This window comes from Kogia breviceps, chromosome 5 (genome assembly GCF_026419965.1).
Source record: "Kogia breviceps isolate mKogBre1 chromosome 5, mKogBre1 haplotype 1, whole genome shotgun sequence".
Classification (NCBI taxonomy): domain Eukaryota; kingdom Metazoa; phylum Chordata; class Mammalia; order Artiodactyla; family Physeteridae; genus Kogia; species Kogia breviceps.
This window is the reverse complement of record NC_081314.1, coordinates 11,994,992-12,012,612: the sequence shown is the minus strand read 5'-3', so window position 1 is coordinate 12,012,612 and position 17,621 is coordinate 11,994,992. Positions and strand designations below refer to the sequence as shown.

Here is a 17,621-nt window from a genome sequence, read left to right as displayed (position 1 = left end):
TATTTCCATTAGTATTTACTTTATTTATGTAAAAAGATACTGTGGGAAATATTTATCAGTCATCTTTATTTAGAACATATGTATGTCCTGATACATCTGCCAAAAATGAATTTGACTTTGACTGTCATTGGAATTTTTTCCTCTGTACATTTGTTTTTGTAGAGCCTTATGAAATTTGAAGCTTGACCTTATCACATCCCATATTCATATATTAGTAGGTCCTCATTGGCAAAGAATTTTATCTGTATGGAATTAAAGAAAATTAAAAGCCCAGTTAAATGTTAAATCTTTATATTAAATTGAGCCAAGTATGTGGGCTACATATAGAGAGACAATCTCAGAATTAATTTGTGGTGATAGAAAATACAGAGAACATGGAATTAGAGTTTGTCGAAATCACGGCACCACCGTTTAATAACTGAGTGACCTTTGTGAGCCTTGGTTTTCTCATATATAAAACAGGACTAATAATACTTATTTTGAAGAATTCCAGAGCAAGTTAAAATGACTTTCATGAATGAATGAGTTTAGCATACAGTACGTGCTCAATAATGTTCAGGTCGGGAAGAGGAAAACACTTAATACATCACTTAGCACATGTAGTGAGTGTTCAATATATGTTCCTTTTCTTTCCTCTTAGTAGCCTACTTTTAATATATTTGTTATTTTCTCTGAAACTTTTATCAATTGCAGTGTCAGTTTGGCCATGAACGTGAAAAGACTGTTTTATAGTTCTTTCTCTCTTTTATGTCAACAATTAAGATTTTACTTCTAAGATGGCTTCAGTTGTCTGAAATCCAGACAACATTTCCAGTCCGGAATACATATGTTTTTGTAATGCTTTACCATGGCTCTTGTGCAAATGCATAGTGCTTCTGGCTTTTAGCATTTATTTACCAAGACAATTTGAAATGGTATTAGATAAACAAATGCTCACTTATAGAATCTGTTTTACTTTCCAAGTATCAAAAATTAAAATAATGGGGCTTCCCTGGTGGCGCAGTGGTTGAGAATCCGCCTGCCGATGCAGGGGACACGGGTTCGTGCCCTGGTCCGGGAAGATCCCACATGCCGCGGAGCAACTAAGCCCGTGAGCCATGGCTGCTAGGCCTGCGCGTCCGGAGCCTGTGCTCTGCAACGGGAGAGGCCACAGCAGTGAGAGGCCCGCATACCGCAAAAAAAAAAAAAAAAAAAAAAAAATTAAAATAATGATTAGTTTAGAACAATAGGAAGAGATAGGAAACACTGAAGTTTGTAATAGTTTCAGAACTCAGTCAAGATACAACTTTAATGTCTTTTATCATCAGTTTCAGCAGAAATTGCATATTACTTTAAGTAAAAATTAAATTATTGTTATACACTATCAATGTTTGTAATCTTAAAACATAATTTGGATTTTCCTAGATGGAAGTAATGTAAAAATTCTCTAATTACTAGAAAATAGCAAAATAATAGAATGTAATAGTGAAACAACTAAAAGGTGAACCCAAGTCACATGCATCAAGCTGTTGATCACAGTATGGTTATATTTATGTCACTTCCAGGAAAGTTCAGATAGTTAATTTGAACCTATTTAATAACTCCTAAAACAAGGCAAGCGTGGGTTCTAGGAGTATTTACTTTAACTTGGTTCTTTTAAAAGGGTTCTCATATCAGTTATATATTATAAAATGGCAGTGGCAGATACAACAGACTGATCAGTTACATTTTACAGAACAGAGGGAACAGAATTTAAGCAAGAAATTATATGGCTATGTAATTGAATAGAGCAAGAATTAAAGCAGATTCTGGGAAAGCCTTTAGGTAATGGTATTGAAAACCACCTGAAAATACAGGGGACAGATTATTTCCTGAACAGTCGGCACAAAAAACAGAACCTTTTAGATTTTACAAGGTTTGGATTTGTGTTCTGGGTGTGCAGGTGTACACCATGTGTGGCGCTCAGTCTGCAGGGATGACTGCATAGGACTGGGCCCCTGGAGACCAGGTGGTTACATGTGCCAAGCTGTCCTGGGGATCCCACATGAGCCAAAGTCCAGATGGTGACCTGGACTTGCCCATGGCTCAGAAGTGGTGAGAAGTGTAAATGTTTCAAATTTTCAAGAGTCTGGTGATGAGGTGTAGGCAAGGCCATTCCACTGTCTCCTAACTTGGCTGAAAAACAAACAATAATATTTATAGATGGTCACTTAGGACAATCTGCAATCCAGGGGATGACCAGAAAGCAGACGTGGCAAAAAGAGCCCCCATCTCTCTCTGCCCACTTTGTGGCACACCAGAGCCCACATTTCCCTTATGGATGGGGTAAGCACTGCTGGGAAGGGACTGCTCAGGGAGCGTAGGTAATCACAGGTTCAGTAATCGTGCCTGCAGGAGTCTCTTCTTGAGGTGATCTTTGAGGTCTAGTGACTTACCATGATGAAATGTGTCTTTGTCTTCACTCTCTGAATGGGGGCTGTGTCCCTTATGTATTTTCAGTAGGGACAATCTAAAATAACTCAGGAAGCCTGTAAAATAGTTATAGCCCCTCGTTGCTTGTTTTTATATTACCTCTCCCCTTCATTGCTGTTTGGTGTGATTAAAATGTAGGTTTGTGTGCTCAGACGCTTTTCCTGTGTAAAACCATAATCTGTACAAATTTAGAGATACTGCATTGGGGAAGGTACAGCTTTTCTATTTTTGTTTAATGTGCTAATGCTACCCTAAAAGGCTGCTGTATTAATTTTTAGCCAATCCCTTTTGCATGTAATCATTAACTACAGATAGGACCACATAAGTTTATCTCTTACTTTTCTGAACAGAGAAACCCATGGCTCAGTAATTCACAGACATCAAGTCAGGGATTCTAGATGGAGACATTTAGAAAGCAAATGGAGGCTTTCTAGACAGGGAAAACAAGGACTTCGGCAGTAAGAGATTTTTTTTTTCCCCCTAAAAAGATTGTAGTGTCGTAGGAACCATGGCAAAGTATGTATGGCCACTTTGTACCTGCCAGAATGGTTTAAAATATAGTTCTTGATTTCTTTGGTCCTGAATCATCAGTGTGAACTTGTGTCTACTCTAGGAGAAAGCAAGGAAGAGAGGACATTTCGGAACTGGATGAATTCCTTGGGAGTCAACCCATACATTAATCATTTGTACAGGTAAATATTTTATGTGATTCAGCTTTATGGCCAGGGTCCAACTTTTCTAGTTTCAAATTGTAGGTATGTTTACATGAGAACATTTTATAAAAATCTCAAGAATTTTAGCCAACATTTAGAGTTTCAGAATGCTGGGGATTGGCAATACACTAGATTTTAAAACAAAAGTATTATTTGAAAAGATAAGATTATGATAATATTAGTTATAATTTGTGATGATATAAATAACCAATTTAGTAAAGATAATCAGTTCATCTTGCTTTTTTATAATTACTAATCAGGAAAATAATAAATTATATCAACTTTAACAGATTAGAAGAACAATAATATTTTATAAATTGCTCTTAATTACCATTTTATCAGTATTTTTCATTATATATATAATTCACATTCTTTCTACTTATTTTTGCCCAAACCTTCAACTCTCCCGTAATTTGTTCAGCATATTTTTTCTAATTTGTAGAAATAACTTGGTTTCCCTGAGTACTTGTTTATTTTGTTCTTTCTTGTTTAAAAATGGCGACACATTATTAACATTGGTAGGACTAAGAAAATATTTTATTGAATCATTTCCTGTGCTCTCTGGTAGTGCTAACAATGTGTCTTTCTAGGTGTAGATGAGAGGAAACCTTCCTTCTCTCTTTATCATAAGATCTACCAGCATGCCTTAAAAATGCAAAAGAACTCAACTTCAGCTAGTTGTATATTTTTTAGGAAAAAGGTCTAATTAACTAAACCTATTAATAATTTACACACCAAGGAAACTCATTATTATTTAAAATATGAACTGAAGATTAATGCCACAAAAGACCACGTTCACTGGCTAACTGAGATTTATGGTGCAGTTATTTCTTGGTGTATATTCAAAATAGTCTTTAAAACCGGTATTGCCTGATTCTGGTAACTAGCGTTGATGTGACAGACTTAATTTAATAAAGTCTTTAATAGGAGTGTGTAAATCCTAGCTAGATGACAAGAAATATACATATTTAGACTGAAACTTCTGTTACAGTAGCAGGGCAGTAAAGGACTCAAATGCTGAAGGTAAAGAGGGGTTAGATCTTTATGGACTCATTTGAAAGAATGTCTATAATATATAATTGAGAGAAACTAATAATAGGACTACCGTGATTTCATTATTATTTAAAAATTGAGTATATACATATGTGTATATGAATTTTTGAAAAATCTGGAGGGATGGCTACCAAACTGTATGCAACCTAGAGAGGAGGGTAGGGTAGTGAGGAGACTTTTATTTTCAAACTTAGTAACTTAAATATGGGTTTGTTTTGTTTTTTTACAATGAGCATGCATTTTCTTTTTAAATTAAGAAATATATTTAAAACTAGGGCATTAGGCTTTGTTGAAACTTCATGGTAACTTCATAAATGTCAGGAACACTAGAGTTCTCTGTGGTTGACAGTGGAGAAGAATTGACCAAATTTTTTTAGCTAAAGATTATTTTTAGTTATTTAGATCCTGAACTGCTAGCACAGGGCTTCTGGGTGTACGTAATTTTTGGAGGGGGAAAGGGAATTCAGAAAATTCTCAAAAATAACATAACCTTAAAAAGAACCATCGGGATGTAGAAAAACAATAACCAGAGTAGACCTCTGAACTATGTGTCCATGAATTTGTGTCTGGCTCATATTTCTAAACCCACCTCTAAGTGATTTTAGCTCCCCACCTACTTATACCAAACCCAGACCAAAGCAAAATAAAAATTTAGATTGATTTTAACTGAAAATTCTCTCCTCTCAACAGGTTATTAAATATATTTTAAGAACTACTGGTCTTAGAATTTTTCTATGACAAGTTGGTTCTGGAACACATCTTAAATTCTCTGGAAATCATTTTAACTCTCTGGGCATCAGTTTCCCTATTTGGAAGACATGAGTAATAAACCATACTACATAGAAATAAGAATGAATTCCTTTAGAGTAAAAAGAAAAAATTCATGAAATAGATGAGATTTCAGAACCTATACAACTACTTCAGTGATTTATTTTTCATACAAAGTTCTCCATGTGCTGACAGATAACTTAGCTCTTGATTACCTTCATCAAAGGAGGACTTTCTCCCTCCTGCACTCAGCACAGGGCCCAGCCCCCTTCACGGCCATATGGTGTGTGCTCAGAGATGCAAAGTAACTTTAATATGAACCTTAGCAAAACATAACTCAATGAACAAGCTGTTGAGGGAGAAAAGTCAGGTAATTCATCACAGAGCTAGCAATTAAAAAAATCAATCACTGTTGCATTATGTCCTTAGCATACAGAATTGAAAACAGACTCAATAGACATACTCTGCGTACCTCGGAAGAATGTGTTTTTCTGAATACAAAGTAGTAGTATTTTTACTTCAATAACTCCTACTTGCTCATAAATTCTTTCCTCTTAATGCTCGCTATTTAACATGAACAGCTTCCTACTGAGTAGCTATTGTGATTTTTATATAATTATTTTTTAAAAGTTTTAAAAACCATACTACATAAGTAATAGATGAACTCATTCTCACTGCACAAGCTTCAGGAAGTATGTACGTTAAGTAGAACAAAATAAAATATGATAATCTCCTTTTACTCCTCCCATATTCCTTTTTTTCCTGACCAGAGGTAATTGCTGTTAACAGTCCATATCACACAGAGGTATTTAAATACTACTAATTTTGAAAATATTTTTAATAGATAATAAACTGTATGCAGTGTCCTGCCTCTTGCTTTTTTAAACGTAATATGTTGTGTAAAGCTTTTCATGTTAGTACATAGAGATCTACCTTATTGTGTCTTATGGTGGCCCAGGAGTCCATGGTATGGATAATTTATTCAACAGCCCCTACTGCCAGGCCTTTAGAATGTTTGCGAATTAATAAATACCCTGGGAGTGAATATCCTTGTACATGTATCTTTGTAAACATTTATGAAAAAAAATGTGGACAGATTCCTAGGTTAAAATTTTGGGGTCAAATGGTCTGTTCCGCCTGCCATTCTTTGAGCATTAAATGACCCTGCTGTATTTTTGTAGATAAACGCCCATCTCCAGTGAGCTTAACAGAATCAGGTAGTGCCAACATTTCCTTCTCCTTCATTTTCTTTTCCTCCTGTCTTAGCGACCTTGCAGATGCTTTAGTCATCTTTCAGCTCTACGAGATGATCCGCGTGCCAGTGGATTGGGGCCATGTCAACAAACCTCCGTATCCTGCTCTTGGAGGGAACATGAAGAAGGTGAATGAAATAATGACCATGGATATTTTATTATTGTTCAGATAGGAAACAGAGGATTTAGAGTTTCATAAAGCTTAGTAAAGTGTGGTCTGTCCCCACAGATTCAACCCAAAATGTGTTAAGCTTAATAGTCTTTTTACAAGTGAGCTTTAATGTTTGGAAAGATGAAGGCAGTCCCCCCCCAGTCAGATACTTTATATAACTTTTTATCCTTAGCAAGTTGTAATACTTAATGTTCTTTGAGATGTATCATAAATGAATTCCTATTTTATAATCACCAGAACTTGCAGATCTTTACTGGTTATTCGTTAATATTTTTCAACAAATATTTATTGATTAACTATGGCCTGTACAGTGCAATGCCAGGATATAAAATAGTAAAAGGCATGGATTTGGTCCTTAGGAAACCTTAAAGAAATTGGATATGTGTGCAAATAACTACATTACAGCACAGTGTATGCAAAAGTGAATATTATCAGTTTTAAGGAAGAAAAAGCCACAGGCTGCACTTATCAGAGGCTTCATGCAGGAGGTAGTTTTGAGTTTTACTCTGAGAAATGGACAGCATTTTGGCAGAAGGATACTGGAGAGGGAGCTGACGATTAAAAAGAATAGTTTGGCTATAGCAGAGGTTTCTGACAGGTAAGAAGTGAATGTGAATGCCAAAAACTTGAATTGAAGCCGATGTTGAGAGCCTTGAATGCCAGATTAAAGAGTTTGGGTTTTGGCTTCCCTGGTGGCGCAGTGGTTGAGAGTCCGCCTGCCGATGCAGGAGACACGGGTTCGTGCCCCGGTCCGGGAAGATCCCACATGCCGCGGAGCAGCTGGGCCCGTGAGCCATGGCTGCAGAGCCTGTGCGTCCGGAGCCTGTGCTCCGCAACGGGAGAGGCCACAACAGTGAAAGAGTTTGGGTTTTAAACTGCAAGCACTTGGAAGCCGTTAAACGTTTTTGAGCAGGACAGTGACTTGATTACGGTTGGTGGGAGAATAGCTGGCAGATGAATGGTAAAGGAAGTGCTTGTCTCCAATATTCTCCTTCCTCATATAGGGGATCTGTGGTGTCCTTTGTGTACCTGCTTGTTCTGTTGAATTGCTGGTTTAATATTCAACTTTTCCTTTCTACCTTCTATACCAGGTTCATTTGCTTTATAAAGTAAAAGTATGTAGGACTTTAAAATTTTTATACTTTCATTTAAGTTTTTTTTTTTAAGAAGTAGATTATTTATTTATTTTAAAATATCTTTATTGGAGTATAATTGCTTTACAATATTGTGTCACTTTCTGCTGTACAACAAAGTGAATCAGCTATACATATACATATATCCCCATATCCCCTCCCTCTTGAGCCTCCCTCCCACCCTCCCTATCCCACCCCTCTAGGTGGTCACAAAGCACCGAGCTGATCTCCCTGTGCTATGCGGCTGCTTCCTACTAGCTATCTATTTTACATTTGGTAGTGTATATATGTCCATGCCGCTCTCTCACTTCGTCCTAGCTTACCCTTCCCCCTCCCCATGTCCTCAAGTCCATTCTCTACATCTGCATCTTTATTGCTGTCCTGCCTCTAGGTTCAGCAGTACTGACTGGAGAGGATATGAAGAAAAGGGAACCCTTCTGCACTGTTGGTGGGAGTGTAAATTGATACAGCCACTATGGAGAACAGTATGGAGGTCCCTTAAAAAACTGAAAATAGGGCTTCCCTGGTGGCGCAGTGGTTGAGAGTCCACCTGCCGATGCAGGGGACACGGGTTCGTGCCCCGGTCCGGGAAGATCCCACGTGCCGCGGAGCGGCTGGGCCCGTGAGCCATGGCCGCTGAGCCTGCGCGTCCGGAGCCTGTGCTCCGCAATGGGAGAGGCCACAACAGTGAGAGGCCCGCGTACCACACACACAAAAAAACCCCCAAAAAACAAACTAAAAATAGAACTACCATATGACCCAGCAATCCCACTACTGGGCATATACCCTGAGAAAACCATAGTTCAAAAAGACACATGTACCACAGTGTTCATTGCAGCTCTATTTACAATAGCCAGGACATGGAAGCAACCTAAGTGTCCCTCGACAGATGAATGGATAAGGAAGATGTGGTACATATATACAATGGAATATTACTCAGCCATAAAAAGGAACAAAATTGAGTTATTTGTAATGAGGTGGATGGACCTAGAGTCTGTCATACAGAGTGAAGTAAGTCAGAAGGAGAAAAACAAATACTGTATGCTAATGCACATATATGGAATCTTTCATTTAACTTTATCCTTTCATTTAAAATGATGTGTATATGGGAATTCCCTGGTGGCATAGTGGTTAGGATTCTGGGTTTTCACTGCTGTGGCCTGGATTCAATTCTTGGTTGGGGTACTGAGATCCTGTAAGCCGTGTGGCACAGCCAAAATAATAATAATAATAAAATAAAATAAAATAAATGTGTATAATTTAAATATATAATACAAATTAATGGACTCAAATTGTTATAACTTATCAATATGGCTACTATGAAATCAACCTGCAGTCGTATGACTTAATAACTATCTCTAGTGGAATAAAGGGAAATATAACCATATTCCTTGATAGAAAGACTAAATATTATAAAATTCTTGCAAATTAACTTACAGATGGAAAATAATTCCAGTTAGAATTCGAGGTCTCCTTTTATGTATATGTGGGTGTGTGTGTGTTTGTGTTTGTGTGTGTTGGGGGATGGGATTTATAAAGTGATTCTAAAGTTCCATTGGATGAAGAAATAGGCCTAAATCATCAAGAACATTTTCCAAGAATATTGAGGGAGGAGCTGTTAGAAAATATAAAAAACCTATAAAGCTAAAGTAATTGAAATAGTTTAATAGGTATCTAAGAATAGAATGAAATAGAGTAGCCTAGAAACCTATCCTAGAATATAAGAACTTAATATATGACAAGGTGCTTACTAAATTCAGTAGGGAAAGAAAGGATCGTCCAAAACATGATGTCAGAACAACTGGTTAACTATTTTGTTAGGGAAAAAAGCAATTTTCACCATGTGTCATCCACCAAAATAAATTCCAATGGAATGAAAGTAAAGGGGTAAATGTTTAATAAAACTTTGAGAAAATAGAAGTGAGTGATAATCTACTCTTAGAATGATAAATTACAAAGGAAAAAATTGATACAGTAGATACATATAAATTTAAAACTTCTGTATGCAAAAATAAACACCATAAACAAAAATAAGAAGCAAATAAAAACAAACTTGGAAACATTTGCAACAAAACGACAAATGGTTAATATCCTTAACATATAAACTGTTCGAGTCAGTTACTAAAACTTGATTACTATTACTAAAATTGTAATAGCAAAATGGGAGAGTGAACAATATGAGTGAAAAAATCACAGAAAAAGAAGTAATGATGGATAATATATACATGAAAAACTTTTCACCCACAATAAAGAAATGCAATTTAAAATAAGAAACAATTGGATAGCACTGCATTCAATGTTAGAGGGAGTGTTCATTCGTGTAACGTTTCTAGAACAGTTTAGTAATACATATCAATAATCTTCAAAAAGTCCTTTGACTTAATAATTTCACTTATTATCTATCCTGATGAAATAATCAGAAAGTCAGACAAGAAGTTGTGTGCCAAAATGCTCATCATAGCAATGTTTATAAACAAACAAAAAAGAAAACAACTTAGTTGTCCAACAAAGGGGTAATAAATTGGGATACACCAATAAAATGAAGTGAAATGTACTATTAAAAAATAGCGTTTTTAGTGTTTTAGTAATAGTGACATGGAAATGAGGATACAAAATATATATATATACATATGAATCTAATTTGTTTAAAACACACACACGCACACACATGCATACACGCACGCACACACACATGGGCACACACACGCATTCAAAAAGGACTTCTTCCTCCAGATCCCTAGAATATGTATGTATTTGTAGACTTCAAGATTTTTTTAAAAGCCCTGTTTTTTTGAAAGAATGGCAAAAAAGGAAGGCATCATATTAAAAGTAATTAAATGGGTAGTATAATTACAAGAGATTTATATATATATTCAGATTTTTTAGTATTTCTAGTGGTTGGACTGTCTACGTTTTATATTTTATTTGATATGCCTATAATTCTCAGGGGAGTAGAATTCAGGAAATTTCGTTGGCTAATTTCACATAGGTTGTTTTTTTTTTTAACATCTTTATTGGAGCTTAACTGCTTTACAATGGTGTGTTAGTTTCTGCTCTATAACAAAGTGAATCAGCTATACATATACATATATCCCCATTTCTCCTCCCTCTTGCGTCTCCCTCCCTATCCCACCCCTCTAGGTGGTCACAAAACACCGAGCGGATCTCCCTGTGCATGGACTCTTTTTGAATTATGGTTTTCTCAGTGTATATGCCCAGTAGTGGGATTGCTGGATCGTATGGTATTTCTATTTTTAGTTTCTTAAGGAACCTCCATACTGTTCTCCATAGTGGCTGTATCAATTTACATGTAACAGGAAAAACAAAACTGAACCACTCATTCATTCTATCTGGAATTTTTCGTTAATTATAAGATGTCTCAATCATATGTAGAATGCTTCCTTTCAGCAAATACTAGCTATTTATAGAATGAAACACAAGGCCTGAAATCAGTTCAAGATGTTTTAGAATTAAAGAAGCAGTACTTTCATGAAATGGTATCCAGGGAATTATTTTATGGACTTTGGGCATTCATCAGTGGACGTCAGTTGCTTCATTTGTAAAGTTCATAAAGCTGCACCCCTTGAATAGTCTTTCTTCATTATTTCTTCAGCATTTCTTTTCTCTTGGAACTCTGTATCCCATTATGTAATTTTTCTCATTTTCCAAATGATCTAAGCCTCACTTTTGAAGTGCTTGGTAATCATTTCTTCCATTAATTCTATGAGACTGTATTCTGCAATTTTTTCGTGCTTTGTATTCATTCTTAACTTTCACAGGGTCTTAAACTTTTAGCTCTGACAACTGGAGGAATTTCCAAGGCTCAGTTCTTGGCCTAATGCTCTTAACTTTCTGTATTTACATCCTCAGAGAGCAGATCCCTTTTTAGAGTATTAAGTACTGCCATAAATATGGTTACCTCTAGGAACCTAATTTCTTACTCCTTCTCTAGTTTGGTACCTCTCCAGATCTTAGAAGTATTTTGCCAAACTTGAAATCGAATGTTGCCGAAAAGTAGAACATATCTTTTCGCTTAACGCTAGCATCCATTTCCAGTTTCTCTTTCATTGCTGGTCACATCGACATGTTAGCCCTCTAAACTATTAACCTTGAGCTCCTTTCTCACCGTCATTCCCCTCAGGACCTTTGGTCAAACTAACCACAAAACAGATGGCCCTTCATTGAAACACATTTTACATGAGTGGTTATTACAATTTGCTAGAAAATTGTCCTGTTACAATGAGTGGCAGTGGAAAATATGCTGGTTTTTTATCTCTCTTGTTCACACTATTACATAATCAGGGCTCTACTATTTTCCATAAATTAGGAATTCATTTTTAAAAATTATGTGCATATTTCTATTTGGAAGACTAAATCTATAATATTAAATGACTAGTAGGAACGAGAATTTTGGAATATTATCTCCATGCATATAAAAAAATGAATACATATCAAAGATTTGATTTAACTTATTAAGGGAACCAGGCAGATATTACAGCAGGTTCAAAGTATCTTCTTGCATTTTTATTTGTAACAGGCTGACCTCTGGAAATTTGGATTCTCTTTTTGCAAGTACAGTATCCATTAATTTGTACAAATTCTGTTACTGTGGGGTCCTTTTCTCACCTTTCCTGGAAATATTTTCTTCTTCTTAGAAAGAAGTATATCTTTGTATCTCAGGTTTACTTGTTTTTTAATGAGGCCTTAACTAACTTGGGAAAGAAAATCAAGAGAAACCAGTTATACTGTTTTTCTCAACTAAATGTTTACTTTATTCTAAAAAAATATTTAATCATCTTTTATTACTGGTGATATTATGAGATCTTAAAATTTCACTGGGGGAAAGGTAAATATATATATGTATGTGTGTATATATATGTACATACACACATTTATATATATATGTTCTGAGGTAAGAAGTATAGTACTAGATGACTGGAGATGATAAATTTCTGCAGAGCCCAGGATAGACAAAAAAATTTTAATTGTACTTATACCACTGGAAAGTAGTTAGGTAGATAATTTACTTGGTGTTCATTCATCAGATTCTTACTGTAGACAGGGCACCGTGCTGAGTCCTGGGCTAGGGGTAGGGAGAGTATGATACAGATTTGTACACTTTATAGTTTTTGCCCTTTAAAAGGAGCTTATGTATGGTTGGCAAAAGAAAGTTCATAAAATGCTAAATATAAGTAGAAGATGGTACATACGCATTATAAAATAACCATGATTGGCAGTTCATCAAGGGATGCAGATGATGCAGTTAAGCTTAATCCTTTGATGAGGAAAATTGGCTAAAAGCTTAATTTTTTTTTTTTTTTTGCGGTACGCGGGCCTGTCACTGCTGTGGCCTCTCCCGTTGCGCTCCGGACGAGCAGGCTCAGCAGCCATGGCTCACGGGCCTAGCCGCTCTGCGGCATGTGGGATCTTCCCGGACCGGGGCACGAACCCGTGTCCCCTGCATCGGCAGGCTGACTCTCAACCACTGCGCCACCAGGGAAGTCCCTAAAAGCTTAATTTTAAAGGATGAGTGAGGTCTAGATATAGAATATTGGAGATGAAGTTAGATTCTTGAAACAATTTCTCTATTCCTTAATTTTATTTTTTTATTTTTTTGTGGTATGCGGGCCTCTCACTGTTGTGGCCTCTCCCGTTGCGGGGCACAGGCTCCGGATGCGCAGGCTCAGCGGCCATGGCTCACGGGCCCAGCCGTTCCGCGGCATGTGGGATCCTCCCGGACCGGGGCACGAACCCGTGTCCCCTGCATCGGCAGGCGGGCTCTCAACCACTGCGCCACCAGGGAAGCCCTCTATTCCTTAATTTTAAATGTAGACAAAACAACATTGATTACCTCTATTGATGGAATGCAGAAAACTGGGTTTTTAGTCTCAGATTTGCCACTAATCAGCTGTGTAATCTTGGACAGTAAAGACTTTTAGAGTAAGAGAGGATCTTTAAACTTTTCAGCCAGTTGTTTATCTAGGTTAACCCCTCAGTGCTTTGATATGTTCAACTATAAAATGGGAATATTTCCTTAATTTCACTGGTTATTAGGAAATGAAATTCTGTCATATAAATTTTCAGTGTCATAATTATTTTTCAGATGACTGAACTAGGCTGGCATATTTAAGAAATATATTTAAAAATTCATTTTATACCAAAACTTTTACTGTTATTTACAGATCGAAAACTGTAACTATGCAGTGGAACTTGGGAAGAATAAGGCCAAATTCTCCTTGGTTGGCATTGCTGGGCAGGACTTAAATGAAGGGAATTCCACACTTACTCTGGCATTAGTGTGGCAGCTGATGAGAAGGTAAAGGCTGATTTGCTTGTGACATCACTGTCAGTCTCCTTCCACAAGTCACCGAACTAAAACTTTAGCTATTTTTGAAGAATAGCAAACACAGAAGAAACATACAATGTGAAATATATTAATTTTTAAATGATTTACTGTTGATAATGAATTTTTTACAAATTATATCTTGTTTTAAAAGTGGGTCAGTCTCTAGAAACACAATTACTTTTCTTAATGCCTCTGAAACACTGCTTTGTAAGGAGTTGTTTTAATTTTTTAAAGTACCATAGAGTAGTTTTTGTTTCTGATTACTAAGCTCTGTACTAGAGCTTACCATTTTACCAGACTAAAATGAGAACTATTAGAACTGAAATATTTCTTAAATATTCATCTAACTATTGATATAAACGATGTGAGAGCAAATTTTACCCCTTTCAGTCTTAAATATGCATCTCTTCTGTTACAGGTACACGTTGAATGTGTTATCGGATCTTGGAGAGGGTGAAAAAGTAAATGATGCAATTATAATTGAATGGGTCAATCAGACTCTTAAAAGTGCAAGCAAAAATACTTTTATTTCCAGCTTCAAGGTAATCAAAAGCTATTTAAAAATTGGGGGGGGGGTAAGAAACTAAGTTTAAGAAGGAATTTTTATTGGGAATTACATTGGTTTAGGTTTAGAATTACATCAATGTTGTATCTCAGAAGCACACAATTGATGAACTTAGGCATACTAATTATTTGGCATGTGTAAACCAGAAATATTCAGTTTGAATTCTTATATTTTTGACTGGTTATCTTATTGAGTATAAATGCAGGTTAATATTATTGGACTTCAGTAATCTAATCTTAAAAAAGAAATTGAGCCAAAAATCCAGTTGTCAAATGAAAAAAGAAAGATAAAAAGACATTGCTTATATAGGACCTATAATGTTTTGTGCTCCCTAGCAGCAGTCTCAGAATTGTATTGACATCACTTCCAAGGCATAACAGAGCCAACCAAACCGATTCAAGTCGGAATTGAGAAAACTGGTAGGAAAAAAAAAAATCTTGTCATCTGGCTTCATAATGACAACACTCACTTCTGAGCATTTGTGGATGATTCATAAAGCACTCAAAATGTAGTCTGCACATACATACCGACTAATTCTCATGCATTTCCATTGTGTTTTGCTTTTGCATGCAAGCTGATATTGGCTACAAATAAGCATGTCTGCTTGTACACATTCGTTCAGTGAACCTTGTGTTTGTGATTTTATCATGATATGTGAAAAATTACCCATCAATTTGTATTTTTTTTAGTGAAATAAGAGTGCAAATAGATGAAACCCTAAGCTCTCGCAGGAGTTATCTAACCATCTTTATTTTCTTCTTTGCCTTTGCTGTATATGTTTGACAACGTGGTAGAGCAGAAGAAATGTCAGAAACTGATAAATTCAATCTTCTGTCCTTTACCAAAAACTGAGCCCCAAAGTGGACAGCTGGATCTTGGCAGAGATGTTGCCTGAGTCCTAGTTCAGCTGTGTTTCTTTCTTTTCCATCTTGGAAGGAACTAATGGAATTGAGTTTTTGTTGTTGCTTTTTTTTTTTTTTTTTTTTAAAGAATTTTTAGTCCATGATTTGTCTTTATATATTTTAGATATAAAACACAACTTAAAATGTAAAATGGGAAAGGGGACATATAAAACTCTCTAATTGACAGTTACTCTTTAAAATTGTTATACTGAAATTATATACATTTGTACATTAATTTGTGAAAAATAACAAGCATGTATATCACTAAAGTAAATACAATGAGAAAATATTTAGAAGCACATTAATAAATATTTATTGAGCTCTAACTATTAAGTAACATTTTTGGTAAAGAAAAAGATGTAAGAAATTATTTTGGCTCTCAGAGTGTTTGCCATTTACTTCAAAGACAAAATTTATATAACCGAGAAGGTAACAATCCTACAGGGTAAATGTTAAAATCCAAAGAAATAATACAACTAATATTATGGAAAAATCTAACTGATCATTTCCAACTGAATGGTTAGTGGAGACAGCTGGACTTTATTTGAGCATCAGAGATGGAGGCAGGATTTGAATTGGTGGAGAACAACAGGGTAATAATAAGCTAGAAGGGGGTCCACCTTGAATAAAGGCAAGTCTGAGAAGGTTAGGAGAAATAGTCTGGCTAGACAGGATTGTTCCTAAAGGATATAGTGCAAGATACAGGCTGGGCCAAGACTGTGGAGGAATCTGGCCTTAAAAAGGATATTGATAAGGGGAGTAACGAAAGCATAGGAATACTATTCTGAAGGTAGGGAGCAGGATTGGTTGGAGCAAGAGTGGTGTAAGTGCAAAGAAAGTGCTGAGGCTGAACTCAAGGTGTGAGGTGTTAAGGATCCTGTGGGGGCAGGTGGCAGAGGAGCACTGGGAACTTTAAGAATGTATAGTTATTTGCAAAAGAACAGGTAGGGTTTGGCTCCTTGACTTAGGGAAGCGCAGGAAAGAGGAGAGGAGTTAAAACTGGATGTTTGGGGCCTGGGTAACTGGAAAACTGGTAACAACAAAAATGGGGATGTCTGAGGTGCAGCTGCTTTCAAAAAAGGCAATGAATTCAGTGTTTTTTTTTTTTTTTTTGTGGTACGTGGGCCTCTCACTGTTGTGGCCTCTCCCGCCGCGGAGCACAGGCTCCGGACGCGCAGGCCCAGCGGCCATGGCCCATGGGCCCAGCCGCGCAGCAGCACGCGGGATCTTCCCGGACCGGGGCATGAACCCGTATCCCCTGCATCGGCAGGCGGACTCTCAACCACTGCGCCACCAGGGAAGCCCTGAATTCAGTTTTAAGCTTATTGAATTTGAGGTTGTTTTCAGGAGATGAAAAGTTGGATGAAAAGAGATATTAAAACTAGGATTACTGGGCTTCCCTGGTGGCGCAGTGGTTGAGAATCCGCCTGCCGATGCAGGGGACACGGGTTCGTGCCCCGGTCCGGGAAAATCCCACGTGCCGCGGAGCGGCTGGGCCCGTGAGCCATGGCCGCTGAGCCTGCGCGTCCGGAGCCTGTGCTCCGCAACGGGAGGGGCCGCGGCGGTGAGAGGCCCGCGTACCACACACACACAAAGAAAACAAAAACAAAACCCCACAAAAACTAGGATTACAAGCTTGGTGATCAGTTGAATAGAAGAGAGAGTTGAAAAATGGGAGTACACAACCCATTTAAGGGAGAGAGCTCACAGAGAAAAGCAGATTTGAGACTATGGTTTTACTAGAACTGAGGTGGTAGAAACATACTGCACAAGTGCTTGGCATGTATATATGCTTGATAATAAAACCTTTAAACAGAATATAAATAAGAAATATAGCAGTGCATGCTAAAAAATAGTTGGGCTGGGGAGGTTTTTTCCAACTCAGTGTGTTATATTTGTAAGCTATGATAAGTGGTACTAGTAAGAACCTATTAATCATAATCAAGGCAGTGCTGTACCCAGAAATTTTAGAAGAGACAAATTTACCCGTTTTAGTTGCAAAGTAATTTTTCCTCACCGAGAAGATGAGGTGGTATATCAGCTAATAACAATAGTATAATTACCATTTACTGAGTCCTATGTGTCATTATGCTAAGCATTTTACACATTGTTGTTTCTTTTAATTCTCTCAACTCTATAAGCAAAAAGGTGAGCATTAGAAAAGTTAAATAACTTGTCCACTGTCATCGACTATTAAGCAGAAAGCTGGATTTCATATCCAGATCTAACTGCAGGTTGAAAGCCAAGCTATGGAGTTGTATGGCC

General features: G+C 36.9%; 1 protein-coding gene across 1 annotated transcript in view; it reads left to right on the top strand.

Moving 5' to 3' along the window:
• PLS1 (plastin 1) overlaps positions 1-17,621 on the top strand; it is a 105,581-nt gene that overhangs the window by 82,478 nt on the left and 5,482 nt on the right. The window contains exons 11-14 of the mRNA XM_067033625.1: positions 3,065-3,143; positions 6,252-6,366; positions 13,726-13,859; positions 14,308-14,431. Of these exons, the coding sequence (XP_066889726.1) occupies positions 3,065-3,143; positions 6,252-6,366; positions 13,726-13,859; positions 14,308-14,431 (452 nt within the window). The remainder of the gene's footprint in view (positions 1-3,064; positions 3,144-6,251; positions 6,367-13,725; positions 13,860-14,307; positions 14,432-17,621) is intronic.